Below are 23,896 nucleotides of genomic sequence, written 5' to 3'. Positions count from 1 at the left end.
TGGCTAATCTCTTTCTGGTCTCAAATCCACATCCCCACCTGTTGCCCATATCCTTTTAACGCTTTTTAAAAATCAAACATATATCTATATCCTTCTTGAAACCATTTAATGACTCAGATTTCACCGCACTATGGGGCAGCGAGTTCCACAGATTCATCACCCTCTACGAGAAGTAATTCCTCCTCATCTCTGTTCTACCGCCTCGCAACCAATTTCTGTGACCCTTCATTCTAGATTGCCCCACAAGGGGGATCATTTAGTCAACGTTTAATTTATCAATCCCCTTTAATATTTTATACACCACTCTCCTCCTTCAAAACTCCAGCCAAAACAGCTTAATTTATCTTCATACGTCAACCCTTTCAACTCTGGAATCAAACTGGTAAACCTCCTCTGAAACACCTCCAATGCCACCACATCTGCCTCAAATGAAGAAACCAAAACTGAACACAATACTCCAGACTTCCACAATGGCAACACAGCAGCACAGTGGGTAGCACTGTTGCTTCACAGCTCCAGGGTCTGAGGTTCGCTTGCTTGCTTGGGTCACTGTCTGTGTGGAGTCTGCATGTTCTCCCTTTGTCTGCGTGGGTTTCCTCCAGGTGCTCTGGTTTCCTCTACAAATCCTGAAGATGTGCTTGGACATTCTGAATTCTCCCTCAGTGTACCTGAACAGGTGCCGGAATGTAGCGACTAGGGGCTTTTCACAGCAACTTCATTGCAGTGTTTAAAGCCTACTGTTGACAATAAATATTATAATTATTATTAGATAAACACCAAACCAGATTCTGACACAATCCACATAAGGTTTTGACAGAATCTCCAAACCAGACTTCGAAACAATCCCCAAACCAGACTTTGTCACAATCCCCAAATCACACATCAACACAATCCCCAAACCAGACTTCAACACAATCCCCAAACCAGACTTCAACACAATCTCCAAACCAGACTTCAACACAATCTCCATTTAGATTTCAACACAATCCCCAACCCAGACATCAACACAATCCCCAAATCAGACTTCAACACAATCTCCAAACCATACTTCAACACAGTCTCCAAACCAGACATCAACACAGTCCCCAAGCCAGACTTCAACACAATCCCCAAACAAGACATCAACACAATCTGCAAACCAGACTTCAACACAATCTCCAAACCAGACTTCAACACAATCTCCAAACCAGACTTCAACACAATCTCCAAACCTGACTTCAACACACTCCCCAAACCAGACTACAACACAGTCCACAACCCAGACTTCAACTCAATTACAAACCCAGACTTCAATACAATCTCCAAACCAGACTTCAACACAATCCACAAACCAGACTTCAACAGAATCTCCAAACCAAACTTCAACATAATCCGCAAATCAGACTTCAAGACAATCCCCCAACAAGACTTCAACACAATCCCCAAACCAAACTTCAACACAGTCTCCAAACCAGACATCAACACAGTCCCCAAGCCAGACTTCAACACAATCCCCAAATCAGACTTCAACACAATTCTCAAACCAGACTTCAACACAATCCCCAAACCAGACTTCAGCACAACCCCAAACCAGACTTCAACACAATCTCCAAACCAGACGTCAACACAATCCACAAATCAGACTTCAACACAATCTCTAAACCTGAGTTCAACACAGTCTCCAAACCAGACTCCAACACAATCTCTAAACCAGACATCAACACAATCTCTGAACCAAATTTCAACATAATCCCCAAAGCAGACCTAAACACCATCTCCAAACCATAAATCAACACAATCTCGAAACCAAACTTCAACACAATCCATAAACCAGACTTCAACACAATCCCCAAACCAGATTCAACACAATCTCCAAACTAGAATTCAACACAATCTCTCAACCAAACTTCAACACAATCCCCAAACTAAACTTCAACACAATCCAAAAACATACTTCAACACAATCCCCAAACCAAACTTCAACACAATCTCCAAACCAGACTTCAACACAATCCGCAAACCGTACTTCAACACAATCCCCAAACCAGACTTCAACACAATCCTGAATTCAGACTTCAATACAATCTCTAAACCAGATTTCAACTCAAACCCCAAACCAGACTTCAACAGAATCCCCAAACCAGACTTCAACACATCTCCAAACCAGACTTCAACACAATCTCCAAACCAGACTTCAACTCAATCCCCAAACCAGACTTCAACACAATCCAAAACCATACTTCAACACAATCCCAAAACCAAACTTCAACACAATCTCCAAACCAGACTTCAACACAATCCGCAAACCGTACTTCAACACAATCCCCAAACCAGACTTCAACACAATCCTGAATTCAGACTTCAATACAATCTCTAAACCAGATTTCAACTCAAACCCCAAACCAGACTTCAACAGAATCCCCAAACCAGACTTCAACACATCTCCAAACCAGACTTCAACACAATCTCCAAACCAGACTTCAACTCAATCCCCAAACCAGACTTCAACACAATCCTCAACCCAGACATCCACACAATCCCCAAACCAGACTTCAACACAAACCCGAAACCAAGCTTCAACATATTCTCTAAATCACCAGGTTTGTAAATTTAAACACAATTCATTTTATTAAGAACAATAACTATAATTAAATATGCAGCAAATACAACAGGTCAGTATGATCTAATTCCTAACCCCCCAGTGTAATTACTCCACCCTCTACATACACACAAGACAAATAAACACAGAGAGGGAAGAAAGGTGTGAAAAAAAATAAAAAGAATAAAAGTCTCTGTGTCCAATGTACATCTTCCAATTCACCTTTCTTCAGTCTCGCCCTTAGTTGGAGAATTTTGTTTTCAGTCTGTAGATTCATAAAGGTCTCAAAAACGTATCCTCAGGTTCAGAATACAGCAGGTAGGTAGCATTTTTGGAGATAGTGAGCCAAAAAGGGAGAGAGAAAGAGAAAGAGAGAAAGAGAGAGAGGGAGAGAGAGAAAGAGAGAGCGAGAAAGAGAAAGAGAGAGAGAGAAAGAGAGATAGAAAGAGAGAGAGAGAAAGAGAGAAAGAAAGAGAAAGAGAGAGAGAAAGAGAAAGAGAGAGAGAGAGAGAGAGAGGGAAAGAGAGAGAGAAAAAGAGAGAGAGAAAAAGAGAGAGAGAAAAAGAGAGCAAGAGAAAGAGAAAGAGAGAGAAAAAGAGAGAGAGAAAGAGAAAGAGAGAGCGGGGGAGAGAGAGAGAAAGACAAAGAGAAAGAGAGAAAGACAAAGAGAAAGAGAAAAAGAAAGAGAGACCGCTGTCCCTTCCTAGGTTCCCTGAAAACCATCCCACATGGGTAGGACCCAATCACCACCTGGTGCCCGGCAGAATATGGCTTTTGGCCAATTCATGGCCCATCAGCCAACCAATCGAAGCAAATCCCTCTAAATACTCAGGTGTCATTAATTCTGAGTTCTGCTGTTGAAAATCTAAATCTTCACTGGCACAGTGTGCGATTTTGCAACTTTAGAATTCTTCACTTCCTCAGCGCGACTTAGACGCCCATTAAATACCCATGGATTAAAATGATAACGACAAAGTAAAAGAAATGGGAAATAAAGGAATCAACAGGAAGGGCCCTTAAAGGTGCTTGTGTCGAAGTCAGGCTTGGGGATTGTGTCGAAGTCAGGCTTGAAGATTGTGTTGACGCCTGGCTATGTGCTTGTGTCGACGTCTGGGTTGGAGATTGTGTTGAAGTCAGGCTTGGAGACTGTGTCATTGTCTGAGTTGGTGTCTGTGTCGAAGTCTGGCTTGGAGATTGTGTTGAAGTCAGGCTTGGAGACTGTGTCGATGTCTGAGTTGGTGTCTGTGTCGAAGTCTGGCTTGGAGATTGTGTTGAAGTCAGGCTTGGAGACTGTGTCGATGTCTGAGTTGGTGTCTGTGTCGAAGTCTGGCTTGGAGATTGTGTCGACGTCTTGCTTCTTGCTTCGCCTGTCCCAACTGCAGCACCTAAATTGAAAGGGATATGAATATTTAAATAACGTGAAATTAAAGGAAAATTGTTAGAATGTAAATACAGTAATTTGAAGGAAAGTTTTAATGGCACTTTAAATTTATTTTCATCCTTTGAGCCTCAGCTGACTTTTTCAGCTAATGTCCGAGACTCTTCCAGTCATCAATCTTGGCTGCTTCCTGTCCCATCAGCAGGACAGACAACCAGAGATGACAACACATATAGAGTCAAGAGGAAGGAGCTTCAGGGATCCTCAACTTTGACTTCTGACCCCATTAAGAGTCGTGGTATCAGGTGAAACATGGACAATTAAACCTGGTGATTACGCCTGATAGACCAACATAGTTAATGAATCAGTACTTTGTGCTGAATTCCATTTGGAAGAAATACTGAGGGCACAAAAGCAACAGAAAGTACTCTGGGTTGGATACTTCAATGCCCATCACGGAGAGTAGCTCAGTAATACCATGACTGGCTGTATTTTTAAAAAAAAATTTAGAGTGCCCAATTCATTTTTCCAATTAAGGGGCAATTTAGCGTGTTCAATCCACCTACCTTGCACATCTTTGGGTTGTGGGGGCGAAACCCACGCAAACACGGGGAGAATGTGCAAACTCCACACGGACAGTGACCCAGAGCCGGGATCGAACCTGGGACCTCGGCGTCGTTGGCTGTATTCTGAAGGACATAGTTGCAATAAAGGGGAATGCAGCAGGTACTGTGTTATCTGTTTAAGGTTTCATAAGATGGTTATGTTTTAAAATGTTTCCCTACTTCAAAGTTAATTGGGGTAATGAAGTGAGATATGTGATCTGTGACTAGTTCTCCCTGATGAACACCTCTATGGACAGGAGGCTCACATCAAGCCTTATTGGAAATCAGATTCCAAATTTAACACCAGAACACTGAAGACAGAGCACCTGAGTTTTCTGTGGGTAGATTGACACACTCTACGTCAAATTCAGAGATCCATGCCAGGAGCATCACCAAGCATATTTATAAATGAGTTGTCAAGTTGGTGAAGGTACAAAATAGGACATATCAGTGTTAAATGGGGGGAAGCAGCATGTTTTATATATTGTGATCTTACAAACAACAGATCAAATCCTGCCCTGAGTCATGGTGGATAATTAAACAATTTAACTGAGAAGGTGGCCTACAAAACAGTCCATCGTCAGTAATGAAAGAGGCCAGCATCTTTGTGAAAAAGACAAGTCTGAAACATGTGCAACCATCTTCAACCAGAAGTGGCGATTGGATGGTCAGCCTCAGCCCCTGCTGAGGTCTCCACCATCATAGCTGGCAGTCTTCATCCAATTTGATTTGCTCCATGAGAAATCAATACATGATTGAAGAGACAGGATATAGCCATGGGCCTTGTTAAGACTCGTGCTCCAGTCCAACAACAGCGTCGCATCTACTTGACAAAGTGGAAAATTAGCCAGGGATGTCCTGTTCAGCAGAAGCAAGACAAATCCTCTCTGGTCAATTACTGCCCCATCAGTCTGCTCCCATCCATCAGCAAATTGAAGGAAGGGGCTGATAACATTGCTATCAAGCAACACTTACTCCCCAAAAAACTATTCATTGTTCCTCAGTTTGGATCTCACCAGGAGCGTTTGTTCCTGACCTCAGTACAACCTTGGAACAGATATGAACAAAATAAGTGAATTCCAGAGGATGAGCTAGGTGTGACGACCCTTGACAGCAATTAACCTAGTATGGCTGCTTATTTAATGATCTTCAATCTTTTATATGGTAAGAAATGGTGTGTTTTCGGTGTTTTCTGCTGATTACACAGTGTTAAGTTCAGTTCTAACTCACGAAGTAGTAATCGTTTTGCTGATATAATAATAATTATAATAACCTTTATTTGTAGGCAGCACAGTGGCACAGTGGTTAGCACTGCTGCCTACAGCGCTAAGGATCCAGGTTAGAATCCCAGCCTTGGGTCACTGTCCATGTGGAATTTTCACATTCTCCCCTTATCTGCTTGGGTTTCACCCCCACAATCCAAAGATGTGCAGGATGTAGCCACCTAAATTGGCCAACTCCCGATTTAAAATGGCGAACGGCAAAGGCTGATTGGAAGGTCAGCCAACATAGACATAAACCAGCAGCTGCAGGTTTGCTGTGTATTTACCTCTGAAAAGGCCAGACAACATTGATACCAGCGACCATCAGCATAACAAAGTAGCAGCCATCTGCATACTGATGAGCAATCCCCAGGAACATTAAGTAACATTTTGGACACACAAAGCAAAGCCAGACTCCTAGGCGCCAGCAGGAGCCAACACAAAGGAGGTGAACGAGCACCTCAAGACCGCCCATCGATCATGGAACCGCTCCAGTATTGGAGAATATCGAACCAAGCGATTGGGACAAAGTCCAATCACTTGGGACCAGGTACAGGGTCCGCCCCGAAAGGCGGGAAGCCCCTGGGGACTATAAGAGTTAAGCCCCAAGTTCAACTCGCTCTCTTCAGCTCTCTTCAGCTCTTTTCACTTCTGAGTCCTGCCCGGGTCACCCAGCAACAGGAACCAACATTGACTGTGACCGGTGCAGTGACTCGCGACAAAGTAAGTCTTAATTCAACGCTCGCTACGAGATAGGTGCTCCTAGCTACCAATCCGCACCAACTTCGAATCCCGCAGACTCAGAACCCGAACAAAAGGCCTTTTGTTCCCCTGACCTGGTGGGCCAGTCCGAAGTTAAGTATAGGCCTGTTAGTTGTAGAAGTAGCTTAGACGTAGAATTTGTGCATGAGTAGCGATTACTGTGTATAATAAATGTGCTTTGATTTGAATCTTACTAATCGGTGTATTGGGTTATTGATCATTACTCGGACTTGAACCTCGTGGCGGTATCATAAAGGTACCTGGTGACTCGAGAGCAAAGATAATAAAACAGAGCAATTGAACCAAGGAGAAAATCTGATTCCCGCCTTTCGAGGCGGACCGTGTACCTGGTCCCAAGTGATTGGACTTTTCCCAATCGCTTGGTTCGATTTTCTCCAATACTGGAGCGGTTCCCTGATCGATGGGCAGTCTTGAGGTGCTCGTTCACCTCCTTTGTGTTGGCTCCTGCTGGCGCCGAGGAGTCTGGCTTTGCTTTGTGTGTCCAAAATGTTACTTATTGTTCCCGGGGATTGCTCATCAGTATGCAGATGGCTGCTACTTTGTTATGCTGATGGTCACTGGTATCGATGTTGTCTGGCCTTTTCAGAGGTAAATACACAGCAAACCTGCAGCTGCTGGTTTCTGTCTATGTTGGCTGACTTTCCCATCAGCCTTTGCCGTTCGCCATTTTAAATTGGGAGTTGGCCAATTTAGGTGGCTACAATCCCTCCTTGTGATCCTAACGCGAAGCGTGAAGGATCACATAACTATGTTGCTTTCCATTCCCTTACCTGGGGAGCACTTCTTTCATGGCCTCTACACTGACCATAAATATCCAAAAAAATTTTAACTGACAATTCTAAGGGGCGCTATGTCAAACAGGGACATGCATTACAAAACAAAAAATTGGGAACCTCTAACTATCCTTAATAGACTACTCTCACTTAAACATTTCATCACTCTAACTTCCTCAACCATACAAACAAAATCATAGCAGTTTATACACATGTTTCCTGGCTTGGCAGTCAAGCTCAGGATCGTACAATTTGCTCATGAACATTTCTTTACATTTCTTTATTTACAATAAAACCGCAAATGAATGCTCTTTATGATAGATCGCGGGGGCCGGGGGTCTGGTCGTATCCGAAAATAAGGGATCTGATCCTATATACCGGGGTGCGAGCGCGGTAGGCTCTCCTTCTCCATTTTCTTAGACGCATAGTCTGCACGATGCAGCAGAGTATCGCCAATACCAGTAAGGTTTCTATTACATATGACAGAGAGTACCAGATTATAAACCTGGCACACCAAGATGGTGCGGTGTCGCTGGTGACTGGGCTCTGGGTACTGTGGGGAAGTGAAACATTAACGGCTGGGGGGCTTGAGGTCATGGGGTTCGCGTTCACGCGCAACCAAATGTCCATTATTACGATGAACCATCTGAAGGAAGTCCTCATGGCTGTTCGTCTTTCACTTCTCTTCTCTTCTCTTCTCCGGTCCTGGAGTTCTGTGGAAACAAGCATAGTGTCTGTAACTATCTTGGTTTAACATCTCGTTCAATAGTCTGTCTGTCCTTTAGTGCCAATTATTCCCTTTATAATTGGTCACTATGTGTGACTCCCTCATTTTGTTTTTTCCAAAAATCGAATTTTAGGACAAGACACACTTTCAAATAATGAACCAGTGTGAGCCGTCTCGCAGACTGTGCAATTTACCATCCAAATGTTTCAGGATGTAAATAGCATGTGGTTGGCAACCTAAGGGTTACCTGAAACAAAACAAAACTTTTTGAACTAAAATTGCCAAAATGAGGTGAGTATGGGCCGCGACGGGTAAGAGTTGGATGGAGCCCCCGGTTAGGATGGCTACCAATGCCGTGTCTCCCCTATCCGAGCGTAGCTGACCAGAGGGGGGTTCCCAGGCAGGCCGGGTCCCAAGCCGTTTCTCCACTGCCTGAGCAACCGCCAAGAACGGGCAAGAAATGTAGTCATGGTGGGGGGGGCTGCCGTATTGGTTCCTTCCTTGAACCAGAAGAGCAGTTATGAATGGGCGTCTGCTGACAGACGGGTTCCGCTGAACTGGCGTCTGGGACCTTAACAAGTCTCTGCAGACAAACTAGTTCCTCTGAACTAGCGTCTGGCCAATAGCGAGTCTCTGTGGGCAAGTCCCCAGAGGTTTCGGCTGAAAAGGCGTGGGGCCGTGGAAATTTTTTTTTTCCTGTCTGACATACGACATTTAACAAAACACTACAAACAACATAAAACATGCTGCAAGTTCCATCAGAAAGGACACCGTTTCTCCCAAGCGGTTCCTTTTAAAACATCATCTGGACACCTCAGTTATCGGTTGCGAACAGGGTCGCAAAGGGGTTCTTGTTTTGGGAGTCAGACTCAAAGTCGTCATCTTCTCCCGGGTGCCAAACACTTGAATGTATTAAGGTTGATAGGGCTGCATGGTGTGACTTGGGGTCGCTCTCGTCGTTTCGGACGAGTCTGTATGAGTTGTCTCTGTGCCAATAGGTGGCGTCTAGTTGTGTGGGGACGGAATCGGGGTTGTCATGGTCGGTCGGTGGTCGGTGGTGGGGTTTGTTTAGGAAAGTGATCATGAAGGGATCACTCAGATCGTAGTTGGATTCGCTGGGTGTGGGTCCTGTTTCATGGGGATAGTAGGGAGGCGTGCTGTGGCTATCGTCCGAGTCACAGTTGCTGTCTCTGCTGCTGCAGTCGGTGGGCGTTCCGGGGCGGAGTGTATATTTTGGGGGTGGAGTCGAGGTCGAGTCCGTGGCTGGGCTGGACGTGGTGGGGGTTGGTAGGGTTACGTTGGCTGTGGGCGGGGTGTGGTGTGCTGCGTCGAGCATGACGTGGTGTGAGTGGTTACACTGTGTTCCATATGCCTTCAGCTGGTTGATATGGAACCACGCAGTCTTACCGTTGGGATACTTTATCTTGTATACGGAAGGGCTTACTTTGTCCGCAATGGAGTACGGACCTGAGTACTTTGGTGACAGGAATGTGCTGGGATTGTATACGGAGAGCATGACTTGCTGTCCTGCACTGTACTCAGTCGCATGCACTGTCTTGTCGAAACAAGCCTTGCTTTGTTTCTTCCTTATGCCCAGTTTCACTGCGGCTGCTAGCTGAGCCATTTTAACATTTTCCACTAATTGCTCTACTGCTTTCTCGTGTGTGAGAGCCATCACCTCGGGGCTGGTCAAGTGTAAACCTAATAAAGATTCTGTGCCTTTCATGGGGCGTCCGGTCATGAGAGTGTGTGGGGTGTAACCTGTGGAAGTTGAAATTGTATTACTAAAAAATATCAGCGCAAAGAGGAGGACTGAGTCCCAAGTGGTGTTGTTTTGCTGGACCATTTTTCTGAGGGTGGATGTTAGGGTCCGATTCATGCGCTCCACGATACCACGCGACTGAGGGTGGTATGCTATGTGGAATTTGTGGGTGATGCCAAATATCGTGAGGACGTTCTGCATGACACGGCCCGTAAAATGGGAGCCTTGGTCGGATTCAATGCTGCGGGGGAGTCCCCATCTTGTAAAGATGTGGTGGGTCAATATCTTGGCTGTGGTTTTTGCTGTGTTTGTGCGGGCTGGGAATGATTCCACACATTTCGTAAACGTGTCTATCACCACGAGTACATATTTATAGCCATTCCTGCAAGGGGGCAATGGTCCAATATAATCAATCTGGAGGTTAGTCCAGGGCCGTTAACGGGTCGGGTGTGGCTAAGCTGAGCCATTTTGGCATATCCGTCCGGGTTATTCTGGGCGCGGATAAGACAGTTCTCGATGTAGTGATTAACATCGTCCTTTAAACTCGGCCACCAACAAAGCTGCTTGAGGTGGGCTGTAGTGGGATCGATTCCCTGATGTCCATGACAGTCATGGAACAAACAAATCAATTGACTCCTGTCCTGTTCAGGAACCACATAAAGGGTGTCTTTTAACACCACACCGTCATGTATGGTCAGATCATTTTTAAATCTCTCGTAGGGTGCTGGATATTTTCCTTTTACAATCTCCCTGAGATTGCTGTCCTGCTTCTGGACCTCCACTCGATCCTCGATCTTTGTCTGCGAGACCTGAACTACACTCACTGGTGCGCTTTCGGGGGGTGTCCAACAATATCCATGTCTGGAACCTGCTTTAGCCAGTGCGTCGGCTTTTACATTTCCAGGGGGGGAGGAACGATGGTGACTGCGAACATTGACTATCCCAAAAGTCCTGTTCTGTGCTCTCTCTAAAATGTGACGGAGCAATGGGGCTGAGGGGAGGGGTTTTCCGTCTGCGGAAACAAATCCTCTTGCTTTCCACAGGGGCAGGAATTCCGTGAGGCTGTTGCAGACATAGAGGTTGTCTGAGTATATGTCTGCTGGGCTGGGGAAGGAATCTGGGTGTTCCACTATATATGTGATGGCCGCAAGCTCTGCTGCCTGCGCTCCTAAGTGGTCTGGCTGTTTTATTGCTATTTCTTCTAGGGCACGTCCCTGCGCGTCGTCGACATATATACCGCAACCTGTTATGCGCTTCCCATCCAAGACTGTGGAAGATCCATCCACATAGATCTTTATGGGCTCACACGTGTCTGTGTGCTGGGGGCTCTGAGTTGAACTATCTATCTTTCTGGGGGGTGTTTTAGCAATAAAGGGTGTTGTGGTGTGGAGAGATAATTTCACATTCATGGTGGGTTCCGGGGTACTGTAAGTTGTCTGCTAAAAAGGTGTGCGTCTTTGTCTGTTTGTTTGTCCGTTTAACAGTGATGTCCCGTCCCTGCAAGAGAAGGGTCCATCTAGCTGCTCTAATCTGGCTTACTGTACCGTCCTTGAGTCGTCCGTCCAGTAAAAGTTGGGTGGGGGGTGTTCGGTGAGAATTGTGATGGGGTTCAGTCCGGTAATATATGAAAAATACTGAACTGCCCAAAATACTGCGAGCAGGTGCCTCTCACAGGCTGAAAATCCCTGCTCCACAGCATCTAAAATTCTGGAGGCGTAAGCTACGGGCCTTAACTGTTCGTGCCGTTCCTGGAGGAGCACGGCCGAAAGGGTGCAGTCTGTGGTTGCTACCTCTATAGCGTAAGGGGAAAGCGGGTCTGGAACTTGTAGTGCAGGGGCTGCTATGAGTGATTGCTTCAACGCATCCACAGCATCCGTGTGCTGCGGAAGCCATTCCCAGGGGGCTCCCTTCTTTAGGAAGTCTGAGAGGGGTGCTGCCTTGCTGGCGAAACCGTTAATGTGGTTTCGGCAGTAGCCAACCAGTCCTAAAAACGACCGGAGGGCTGAAAAGTTTTGGGGAAGGGGCAATTTAGCAATCGAGTCCATCCTTTTATGCTCGATCTCGCATTTACCATGCGTGATAATTGTTCCCAAATAAATCACCTTATCTTCCAAAATCTGGGCCTTTTTGGGGTTGACTTTACAACCGATTGAGTGTAAGAGTTCCAGGAGTTCGGACAGAAGCTCAATGTGCTCTTCCTTGGTGCCTGTCTGCAGTAGTAGGTCGTCTACGTACTGAACCAGACATTTGGGGCGAGAGAATTTGGCTAAACCATTTGCAAGCTGTCGGTGGAAAATGGAGGGTGAGTTGTGGAAGCCTTGTGGCAGGCATGTCCATGTGTACTGCTGTGCTTTAAAGGTGAAGGCAAATTTGTACTGGCACGCCTTTGCCAATGGAATGGACCAGAATCCATTACTGACATCGAAAACCGTAAAGAATCGGGAATTGAGTCCCTGCTTGAGCATGGTCTCGGGACTTGTGGCTACTGTGGGGGTTGCTGCGGGAGTGATTTTGTTGAGTTCCCGGTAATCGATGGTCAGTCGCCATGATCCATCGGGCTTTCTCACTGGCCAAATCAGAGCATTATTAGTGGAGGCAACCGATCTAAGTACGCCCTGCTCTAATAAGCTTTCTATTACCTTTGAGATTTCTCCCTCTGCCTCTTGGGGAAATCCATACTGTTTTTGGAGTCTAGGGTCAGGTCCTGTTATTTGTACGGAGCCAGTCAACCGTCCACAGTCGTGCTTGTGGGTCGCGAATGCTGCCCTGTTCTTTTGCAGAACTGCCCTAACCTGCTTGTCCGTACTAAGCGTGGTCGGGTTGAACCAATATTTGCCTACTGCGCTAATTTTGTTTGCGTATTCTCCTATGTTGAGCGTTGCGGGGGCTCTTGCGGATGTCGCCATTTTCCAGACACACTGGTTGACTGGATCAAATGAAAGATTGTGGGAATTCATGAAATCGATTCCCAGAATGTGTTCTGCTGTGTGGGGCAGGTCAACTAAAACCACGGGGTGCTTGGTGGTAATGTTGCCGATTTGAATGGGTACCGGGGCCGTGATGTGTCCCTGCTGTGAGTGGCCTGTAAAGCCGCTGAGGGTTATGGTGGCTGTAGTGGGCCACGTGTCTTTTTGAAACAGGGTGGAGGAATTTATTGTGGTGCGGGACCCTCCTGTGTCCCATAGAAATTCGAAGGGCTGTCCCCGAATTTTCGCTGCAACTACCTGTCGCCCGGACCTATCCCAAATGGTGTCGCAGACCCAACTGGGGGAGCCCGAACACCGTCAGTCCGTTCCGGTCAGGTCCGTCTGATCTGAACGGGCGCGAACGCTATGAATGGGCTCTGTCTTCTTCTTACTCAGAGTGCCCGTCTGCTGGGGAATTGCATTCTCTTGCGAAGTGTCCCAACTGTCCACAGTTGTAACACTCCTGTGACTTGGGTGGGGGGCTGTTCTTTCCTTCATTTACCCATGCGGGGTTCTGGTGTGTGGTAACTGCCTGTATATCTGCGGCGGCCTGCTTTTCCTCGGGATTCTTGACTGCGGGTTTGCTTTGTATAGATTGCTCCCAAACACGGGACAATCTTTTCACTACCCACTTCTCGTAATGGGCCTCCTCTGAGGGATCATAACTGGCGCAAGCTTTCTGTCCTGTTTCTGTGGCATGGGAGATAAGGGTGCGGGTCCATTTGGCCATGTTGTCTGGGGACAAATGGGCGCGGTCTAAGTCTCCAAAGACTGCTGCAAAGTGGATCCACAGGCATCCAGCAAACGCTGTGGGGTGCTCGGCTTTCTTTTGCCTACATTTGTTGAGGCCATCTACGGGGTCACCCCGGTTATACCCGATCGCATCCAGGATCGCGGTATGCATTTCTGTAAGGGTGCCTCCTCCTACATTCTGTGGGTCAGGAAGGGCTGCTGCTACTGAAGGGTCTAAACTTAAAACTTTACATGCACTCGCCCATCCAGGCCGTACATGGTCGCCTGATGCTTTATGGTGGCAAAGAAATGGTGGGGAGGAACAGTGTGATCTTATGAAAATGAAAAATGAAAATCGCTTAATGTCACAAGTAGGCTTCAAATGAAGTTACTGTGAAAAGCCCCTAGTCGCCACATTCCGGCGCCTGTTTGGGGAGGCTGTTATGAGAATTGAACCGTGCTGCTGGCCTGCCTTGGTCTGCTTTCAAAGCCAGCGATTTAGCCCAGTGCTAAACAGCCCCACTTATTGCACGCGTCCCGTAATTGGATCACTGTTAAGGGGGTGGAGTATAGAAATTCCGCATCGTCCGATGTGGCTGTGCGGTGGGTGGTGACTGAGTTCATTGGAGCCTGAACTATCTGCTCTGTGGGGGGTTGGAGCGCTTTCCTCTTTTGTGGCTTTCCCTGCGCACATATTCCTTGAACATATCTCTGCGCTGTTTCATTCAATTCTTCCCAATCAGGGCCGTCTTCCTGATCTAATTTCGCTCCAAAGGTTTCCTGGAAGCCTTTCTGAACTGAAAGCAGCGATTGTAACTCTGCAATCTGCTGCCGCCACTTTGCGTGATCTAGCGTGCTTTGTCTTTGCTCTGTGGTGGCAGCATGGAGTGCTCTTAACGCTGCCTTTAGGTCGCTGCACTGTCTCTGCAATGCTTCTACCTACTTTTCTGTTTCTTCACGTACCAGAACTTCACGTTGCGTGTCCTGATAGGCCTTTTCATATTGAGACTGGAAGCTGCTTAAGTGCGTCAGACAAGACTGGTGTGCCCTTTTGGCATCCTCCACCTCTCCATCTTTTGCTGCCAACTTCCTTCTCAATTCTAAATTCTCTCACTCTACCTCGCTTACATCGACCTTACTCATTCGATGTATGCCCTCTACCTCTTTCCGGAGCATCCTAACGACCTCCTCTGTGCCTCACAATTGTGCCAAGCAGGACACGATTGCCATCGGCTTGCGAGCTTTCCCTAAGCTCTTTTTGTGGATCTCACTCAGGTTCTCCCACCAAGTATGTCCTATACTCCCGGGACCTGATTCCTCGTTGTCACAGAATTCATTCCAAAGGGGCCATCCTTTCCCTTTGAGATATTTCCTGATCACTTCCTCCCAAATGGGAAATTGTCCCACTCTACTGCTGCTGGTCGCTGCGACCGCAAATTCCTCTGGGTTCATGAGGCGCTGCATTGCCTGCATTGCCATCTTTCCTATCCGAATGCTGCTCTTCAAATTTGGGACAGGGGTATTAAGGCGGTGCTGTAAATACGGGTACGGCTTTCACTACTTTCCAATATACAGACTCCTGACAGTTTTGTCGCAACAAAAAATCTATCAGTTTTACCTTATCGCCCTGATAGTTACACATGCATACACACACTTCCGAATTATGAGTATTGATCAGAACTGCTTGAACGCTTGTGGTTTACTGTTCCCAATTGGATCTCTAATTCAAATTCTTGGGTTCTCCCGGAGTGGTTATGCCACTTCTAGATCGGGTCTCGTCAGATGTCGCCAAATAATGTTGCTGATTTTCTCCTTGGTTCAATTGCTCTGTTTTATTACCTTTGCTCTCGAGTCGCCAGGTATCTTTATGATACCGCCACGAGGTTCAAGTTCGAGTAATGATCAATAACCCAAAACACCGATTTACCTTTGCTCTCGAGTAGCCAGGTATCTTTATGATACCGCCACGAGGTTCAAGTTCGAGTAATGATCAATAACCCAATACACCGATTAGTAAGATTCAAATCAAAGCACATTTATTATACACAGTAATCGTTACTCATGCACAAATTCCACGTCTAAGCTACTTCTATAACTAACAGGCCAATACTTAACTTCGGACTGGCCCACCAGGTCAGGGGAACAAATGGCCTTTTGTTCGGGTTCTGAGTCTGCGGGATTCGAAGTTGGTACGGATTGGTAGCTAGGAGCGCCTATCTCGTAGCAAGCGTTGAATTAAGACTTACTTTGTCGGGAGTCACTGCACCGGTCACGGTCAATGTTGGTTTGTGTTGCTGGGTGACCCGGGCAGGACGCAGAGGTGAAGAGAGCTGAAGAGAGCGAGTTGAACTTGGGGCTTAACTCTTATAGTCCCCAGGTGCTTCCCGCCTTTCGGGACAGACCCTGTACCTGGTCCCAAGTGATTGGACTTTGTCCCAATCGCTTGGTTCGATTTTCTCCAATGCTGGAGCGGTTCCCTGATCGATGGGCGGTCTTGAGGTGCTCGTTCACCTCCTTTGTGTTGGCTCCTGCTGGCGCCGAGGAGTCTGGCTTTGCTTTGTGTGTCCATAATGTTACTTATTGTTCCCGGGGATTGCTCATCAGTATGCAGATGGCTGCTACTTTGTTATGCTGATGGTCGCTGGTATCGATGTTGTCTGGCCTTTTCAGAGGTAAATACACAGCAAACCTGCAGCTGCTGGTTTCTGTCTATGTTGGCTGACTTTCCCATCAGCCTTTGCCGTTCGCCATTTTAGTGGATTGGCCACACTAAATTCCCCAAAATTGGAAAAACTAATTGGGTACTCTAAATTTATTTTAAAAAACGATAATAACTTTATTAGTGTCACAAGTAGGCTTACATTGACACTGCAATGTAGTTACTGTGAAAAGCCCTCAGTAGCCACTCTCCGGAGCCTGTTCGGCTACACTGAGGGAGAATTCAGAATGTCCAATTCACATAACAAACTTGTCTTTTGGGACATGTGGGAGGAAACTGGAGAACAGGAGGAAACCCACGCAGACATGGGGAGAATTTGCAGACTCCGCATAGACAGTTACCCAAGCCGGGAATCGAATCCGGGTCCCTGGCACTGTGAAGCAACAGCTCGAACCACTGTGCAAAGTTTGGCTGTTAAATGGCAAGTTAATATTCATGTCACATTGATTCTGAACAATGAGAAACTACAAAAAGAGGTAATCTAACTGTCACCCCTTTGACATCCAACAGCATTATTATCAGTAAACTCCCAACTGTCAACCCCTGGAGTGGAGCTCACCATTGACTGAACCAGCATAAGATACTTTGCCTCTACGGAGAGGCACTGGTGTAGTTATATTGTCACTGGACTAGTAATCCACAGTCCCAGGGTCTCTGGGGACATAGTTTGAATCCCATCATGGCAGATGACAAAATTTGAATTCAATTAAATCTGAAATTAAAACTAATGGTGATCATGAAACCATTGTCGATTATTGTAAAAACCCATCTGGTTCACTAATGTCCTTTGCGTAGGTAATTTTCTGTGCTTGCCTGGTCTGGCCTACAAGTGACTCCAGACCCACAGCAATGTAGTTGACTCTTAATTGCCCCTTCAAGGCAATTAGGGATGGCAATAATTGTTGGGCGAGCCAGCGACACCCACATCCCATGAACAAAAAAAAAGAGCTTGTCAGAGGCTGGGAATTCTGCAATGAATATCTTGCCTTCTGACATTCCAAAGCCTGTCCACCATCTACAGGGCACATAGAACAAAGAACAAAGAAAAGTACCGCACAGGAACAGGCCTTCGGCCCTCCAAGCCCGTGCCGACCATGCTGCCCGTCAAAACTAAAATCTTCTGCGCTTCCTGGGTCCGTATCCCTCTATTCCCATCCTATTCATGTATTTGTCAAGATGCCCCTTAAATGTCACTATCGTCCCTGCTTCCACCACCTCCTCCGGTAGCGAGTTCCAGGCACCCACTACCCTCTGTGTAAAAAAACTTGTCTCATACATCTCCTCTAAACTTTGCCCCTCACACCTTAAACCCATGCCCCCTAGTAATTGACCCTTCTACCCTGGAAAAAAGCCTTTGACTATCCACTCTGTCTATGCCCCTCATAATTTTGTAGACCTCTATCAGGTCGCCCCTCAACCTTCGTCGTTCCAGTGAGAACAACCCGAGTTTATTCAACCTCTCCTCATAGCTACTGCCCTCCATACCAGGCAACATCCTGGTAAATCTCTTCTGCACCCTCTCGAAAGCCTCCACATCCTTCTGGTAGTGTGGTGACCAGAATTAAGCACTATACTCCAAGTGTGGCCTAACTAAGGTTCTGTACAGCAAGTCAGGGGTGTGATGAAATACTCTCCAATGGCTGAGATAGACAGATTTTTAATCAGTAAGGGAATCAAGGGTTATGGGGTTAAGGCGGGAAAGTGGATTTGAGGATGATATCAGATCAGCCATGATCTCATTGAATGGCAGAGCAAACCCGATGGGCTGAATGGCCTACTTCTGTTCCTCCATCTTATAGTCTTGCCTGGATGAGTGCAGCTCCAACAAAACTCAAGAAGCTCAGCACCATGGCAGCCTGATTGATTGGGAATCCATCCATAAATGGTCACTCCCTTCTACCACCAATGCACTGCAGCAACTCCCTAAGGTTCCTTCAGTTACTCCTTCCAAACTCGTTACCTCACCACCATGAAGGACAAGGTCAGCAGGGAAATGCTCTCAAGTTACCCTCCGTGTCACACACTATCCTGACTCGGAATTATCATTGTTGTTGGCTGAAAATGTTGGAACTGTCAGAAAGCACCGTCAGAGTGCCTCAATCTCACATGCGCTGTGTGTAATTCAAAAAGCAGCTCATCGGGCAGCACGGTGGTGCAGTGGTTAGCACAGCGGCCTCACGGCACCGAGGTCCCAGATTCGATCCCGGCTCTGGGTCACTGTCTGTGTGGGGTTTGCACATTCTCCCCGTGTTTGCGTGGGTTTCGCCCCCACAACCCAAAAGATGCACAAGCTAGATGGATTGGCCACGCTAAATTGCCCCTTAATTGGAAAAAAAATGAATTGGATACACTAAATTTTTTTTTTTTAAAGGAAAAAAGAAAGCAGCTCATCATCACCTTCTCAAGGGCAATTAGGAATGGGCAGTTAATGCTGGCCTTGCCAGCAAATTCTATACCCACTGAATGAATTAAAAACGCCAATTGGACTATAACATTTTTTGGTATATACTACCTTTGTTCAAACTTCACTTGAGCACATACCATAACATTGTTATGTCTTAAAATCTGTTTCCCTTACGATGAAAGTAATCAAAATAGATTAAATGATTCATAATTCATTTGCCTTTCAACACCCAAAGCACTAGAACGCCTAGAACTTAAATGCAATGGTCAAACAATAGCATTACTCGTAACTGAAAATAATGCAACACAGATCAGTTTTATAGAACATTGGTTTGGCCACAATTAATTCTTTTGTCCAGCTCTGGGCACTTCACAAGGATGTGACGATTTTAGAGACGGTGAAAGAAAGATTTACAAGCATGGACTTCAGTGATGTGGCTTCATTAGAAAAGCTTGGTTTGTCCTTGTTAGAGAAGAGAAAATTGAGAGATTTGATGGAAGTTTTCAAAATCTTGAGGAGGATGGAAACTCTGCGTGTGTGTGAGTGAGTGCGGTGGGGGGAGGGATGTTGTGGAAGGGCGTGGGCCGGTGCCTGAATAGCCACCTGCCGTGCTGTAACCGTTTTAAGATCCTTTATCAAATCATTTCAAATTTTCAGAGGGCGTCTCCAGGTATCCTAGATAGTTTAACTGGAAAATCAGCAGAAACTCCAGAAAAATGACATTATGAAATGTTTATGTTGTTGCTTCAAAGTTTCCTCTGTTTATCTGCTGAGGTAACGGCAAGAGATCGATACATCCCTGTGGAAATTACACCCAACAATTTGTAAAAGAGAAAACAAAACTAACAGCTAATCATGTGGAAGAATTAGGAGAATTGGCAAGAGCTTGGTCGAGAATAGTTTTGAGCTGATTTTAAAAGCGGTGAGAACAATGGAATGGAGAAAGGTCTTAAGGAGATTTTCCAGAGGATAGAGTCATCCAGTTAAACAGTGCGCCAAATATTGGTGGTGTAAGGGTGGCTGGTGTGTATTTATTTTGGGTTTACTTACTACTCTGGTTTGGCTCCCAGTTAAGCAATGAGACAATTTTATAAGTGCCATTCTTGATTTCAAGACCCTTGATGATCCTGCCTCTCCCTAGCTTTGGAACCTCTTCTGCCTTACAACCTTTCAAAATATTTGTGCTCTTCTAATTCTGACCCTTGAACCTTCCAGCTTTCAATCCATTTACTATCAACTTGGGCGATTAAAGTTGGAATTTAACACAGAGAAGTGTCAGGTCTTGCATTTAGGGAAGTCAAACAGTTCTAGGGAGTACACAATAAATGGGAATATACTAAGAGGGGTAGATGACGTGAGAGATCTTGACGTACAAGTACACAGGTCCGTAAAGTCAGCAGTGCAAGTAGACAAGGTTGTAGAGACACCATATGGAATGCTCTCCCTCATTGGCAGAGGTATAGAATTTAAAAGTAAGGATAAAATGTTGGAATTGTATAAAACACTGGTGGGGCCATAACTGGAGTATTGTGTGAAGCTCTGTTCACCACGTTACAGGAAGGACGTTATTGCTCTGGAGAGAGTGCAGAGGAGGTTCGCAAGAATGTTGCCAGGGCTAGATACGTGTAGCTATGAAGAGGGATTGGATAGGTTGGGGTTATATTCCTTGGAACAAAGAAGGCTGAGGCGTGACTTAACTAAGGCATACAAAATTGAGGGGAAGAGATAGAGTGGTCAGGACATGAGGAGGAACTTTTTTTACGGAGAGTGTAGTGGGAGTCTGGAATTCGCTGCCTGAGTTGGTCATGGAGGCAGATACCTTAAACACTTTGGGAAAGTACCTGGATCTGCACCTCAATGCTCTAAGCTACAAGGCTATGGAACGGGTTCAGGAATGTGGGATTAGAAAGGGACATGGACAAGATGGGTTAAATGGCCTCCTTCTGTGCTGTAACATTTCTATGATTCTATGCCATCAGTGACCAAGGCTCTCAACTTCTCTGTGTAAACCACATTGCATTTTAAACCTCTCTTTCTTCCTTTCAGATGCTCCTTCAAGTCCACTTCTTTTCTCAAAAGTTTAGTCATCTGCTTTGATATTTCCCTAAAAGATGAAATGCTCAATTTTGCTTGACAACTTCGAGTGAAATGCATGTGAAATTGGATTAATTTAAAGTCAGGAAATCAATAATATAGTACCGTATAAAGACTGGATTCCTTCAATATCATCGTTTGAAAGACCAAAACTATCTTGTGGCACAAATGTGTAGAAGGGAAACATCACAGAGCCGGAAATATTAGTATGACCGAGTCCGAGCGAGTGTCCGAATTCGTGGGTTGCAACTTGCATCAAGTTGATTCCTAGAAAAACAATGTTAAAATATTTTGTTCAAACTTTTTTTAACAAGTGTATGAAGCAAATTTTTTCATGATCTCTATTCATAGATATTTTGATTCTGTCAATCTTTCATTTAAATTGCTTCTAAAATCAAGAAACAAAACAACTGCATAAATACCTATGTTTCAGGTGGGTCACAGATTGATATTGTTTCAAAGTGATCCAAGGTTCAAATAGGCCAGAAAATGATCACAAGAATAAAGACAAGCGGAGTCTTCTCACTCTACAGCAGTAGAGTAAAACTGGCAATTCAACTGATACACAGTTAGATACGTTTTCAGATCTGAAACACCTGATACAGATTTGATTCATCCACACTTAAATTTGCAGCTTTTCCACACACTGGGGATTGACAATCCCGAGAATGATCGCATTGATTTCTGAAATATGCTGCAAGTTCACTTTTAGGGCTGGCAGCAGACAGAGTATGCAGCCTCCATCAACCTCACCCAGAGATGCACCAATGCCATTGTTCCCACCTGCAACTAGACAAAATGCTGTTCAAGGCGTCTCACTATATATCTGAGCATCACATTCAAATTTGCTGAAGATTATTATTTTGACTAACTATTGATTGTGGCTCATAGGTAGCACTCTGGCCATTGAATAAAGACTGCGGGTTTATGCCCCTGTTTAGCAGTTTGAGCATATCCTCCAGGCTGACATCTCCATGGGACTGCTGCAATGTTGGAGGAATCAAGTAATTTAACAAGATTTGAGCAGAAGATTTCCCCAAATCATTTAAAACTCAGCCAAGATTACCAGAACCAATGATCTGGTTGTTTAACTCTTGGTGACCTGGTTGCCAAATATCCCAAAATTGTAACAGTGCCTCAAAAAGAGTAATTCCTTGTCTGTGTGGTTCTTAAGACATTCATTGTTTTACTTTAATCCAAGTTCGTCCTTCTCTCTAACTCTTATTGATAGCATTGGTGAAAGAGAAGTGAAGTATATCAAAGTCTCCAACGATGTCCCGATTATATATTTCAGCTCTCAATCATACAAGTTGTGCCAGTGGACAAGATGGGAATCTAACCAATCTGACCCGGTGACAGGCACGAATAACAAAGTCTGTTAGGCCACTGAAAGTATTGAAATTGGAAAGTTTACATCGCATTTAACCTGTGACCCCTGCAGTTTTTGACAGTGATAATTAGTAGTTACTTTCCAATCATTCTTCTTCAAGTGATCGAGATTCTCCCTACACTCGAGTGGAAATTTCTTCCAAGGAATGGCAGTGGGGTCAGGTACAAAGTGTGGATTGGGAACATGCTGGAGGATGGACTAGATGCTTTAAATAAGGCAATTGGGGTATAACATTTTGATGTCAGCTCTCCAACCCTTACAGATTTCTAATGGCAGGACTGACATCACATTATGAGGTAGCACTGGAAAGCTGACAGACTTCAGTAGTTCTCCCTAACATGGAGCATCTCTGATGAAAGTGGATCTGCCGTACAACAGGCATCAGTGAGGCCACAATGGCATTTCTCACTCCCACAGCAACACATCAGGAGTCAACTTTCTTTTTTTAGTTACTTCGATCCAGAGATTATCTCAGTACGCAGCGTTAAGTAACTTCAGTAAGCTTCAACATTTTTGTTTTTTCTCTGTCAGCCCGTTTTCCCTACTCACACCAACCACCTCCCTTCCCACCCATACATCAGGAAACCGCTGACTTCACAGCTGGCTTAAACTGCTCCACAGGAAACCGACGAGCTGCCTCAGGAGGCTCAAATTGCTGGAAGTCTTCAGATGTGGGAAGAGGCCCAGCTTTGGACAAACCTCAGACCTGATCCTCTCGTGCATTCTATGAGCACAGCACATTTTGGGCCTGAAAATGGGTTGAAATAAGTTTACCCACACCTCTCACTTTCATTAATGTCCTGACCAGTTAGTAACTGAAGCAACCTACAACATGCAGACAATATACAATCAACATTAGGCACAGCAATTCACTGCTTTTCAATCCAAGATGCACTAACAGCAGCAGTGGCCGTCTCCCACCAACAAGGTCTCCAGGAATTTGGATCATTGAGTTTTAAGTAATGGGGAAGAACACTTACCACTACTTGTATTTGTCCACCTTTCATCCTCATCGAAATGAGCATCACCTCCAATATTAGGTCCAGGAGAAAAGGCATGGGCCAGAACCCCATTAGGTCCATCAAATGGATTAAAATCGCCATGATCTAACAAGTAAAATTGAACAAACACATCAGTAAAGATGAGTTTCTAGTTGAGGATGAAAAGATCATATGCAATCATTTGAATAATGAAATAAAGTTTACGATTGCTGGTGATAACAGTTCACTGATTTGCTGACCCCGTGTATTACTCCACAATTAACCAATTTCTTGAAATTAAATTCACCACTTGTTGAGCAGGGATTCGAACTCACGGGCTACATTTTACACTGGGGATGGCGAGGTCTCGGCTGCTCTGACGTAAAAGTCAGAAGTGTGCCTGCCCCAGCTAACGCGCCCCACCACCATTTAACGGCCATTCACCTGCTGATTGGAGTTGGTTGAGCTTTTGCTCTGTTCCAAGCAGATGTCCTGCCTCCAGGATTTGCTGGTTAATCAAAAGGCCGACAGCAACTCTGGTCCCCATAAAGTGGTCACTGCTGGCGTTACAATCCCTGAGAAGTCATTCAGCGATGGAGCCCGGGCGGTGAGGTGAGTCCAGGAGTGTTACTGAGCCCATGCCAGCAGGCCCCAGCAGGGTGGCTGAGTGGGTTGGGGGGAAGGTGGTGACAGGTAAAGGGTGGGGGGGGGGGACGGGGGAACACAACATTAGCAGTTGCTGA

The 23,896-nt window shown here is 45.5% G+C and overlaps 1 protein-coding gene across 1 annotated transcript; it reads right to left on the bottom strand.

The window, feature by feature from the left end:
* Positions 1 to 3,096: 3,096 nt before the first annotated feature.
* On the bottom strand, positions 3,097 to 23,700 carry LOC140391310 (uncharacterized). Its single transcript, XM_072475903.1, has 4 exons — positions 23,598 to 23,700; positions 23,154 to 23,279; positions 20,889 to 21,050; positions 3,097 to 3,963 (listed from the first exon to the last, which is right to left on the bottom strand). Exons 1-4 carry the CDS (start codon positions 23,698 to 23,700, stop codon positions 3,509 to 3,511), a joined length of 846 nt encoding a protein of 281 aa, XP_072332004.1. The 3' UTR covers positions 3,097 to 3,508.
* Positions 23,701 to 23,896: the final 196 nt, after the last annotated feature.

Source organism: Scyliorhinus torazame, chromosome 15 (genome assembly GCF_047496885.1).
Source record: "Scyliorhinus torazame isolate Kashiwa2021f chromosome 15, sScyTor2.1, whole genome shotgun sequence".
Taxonomy (NCBI): Eukaryota; Metazoa; Chordata; class Chondrichthyes; order Carcharhiniformes; family Scyliorhinidae; genus Scyliorhinus; species Scyliorhinus torazame.
This window is presented reverse-complemented; position numbering and strand designations above follow the sequence as displayed.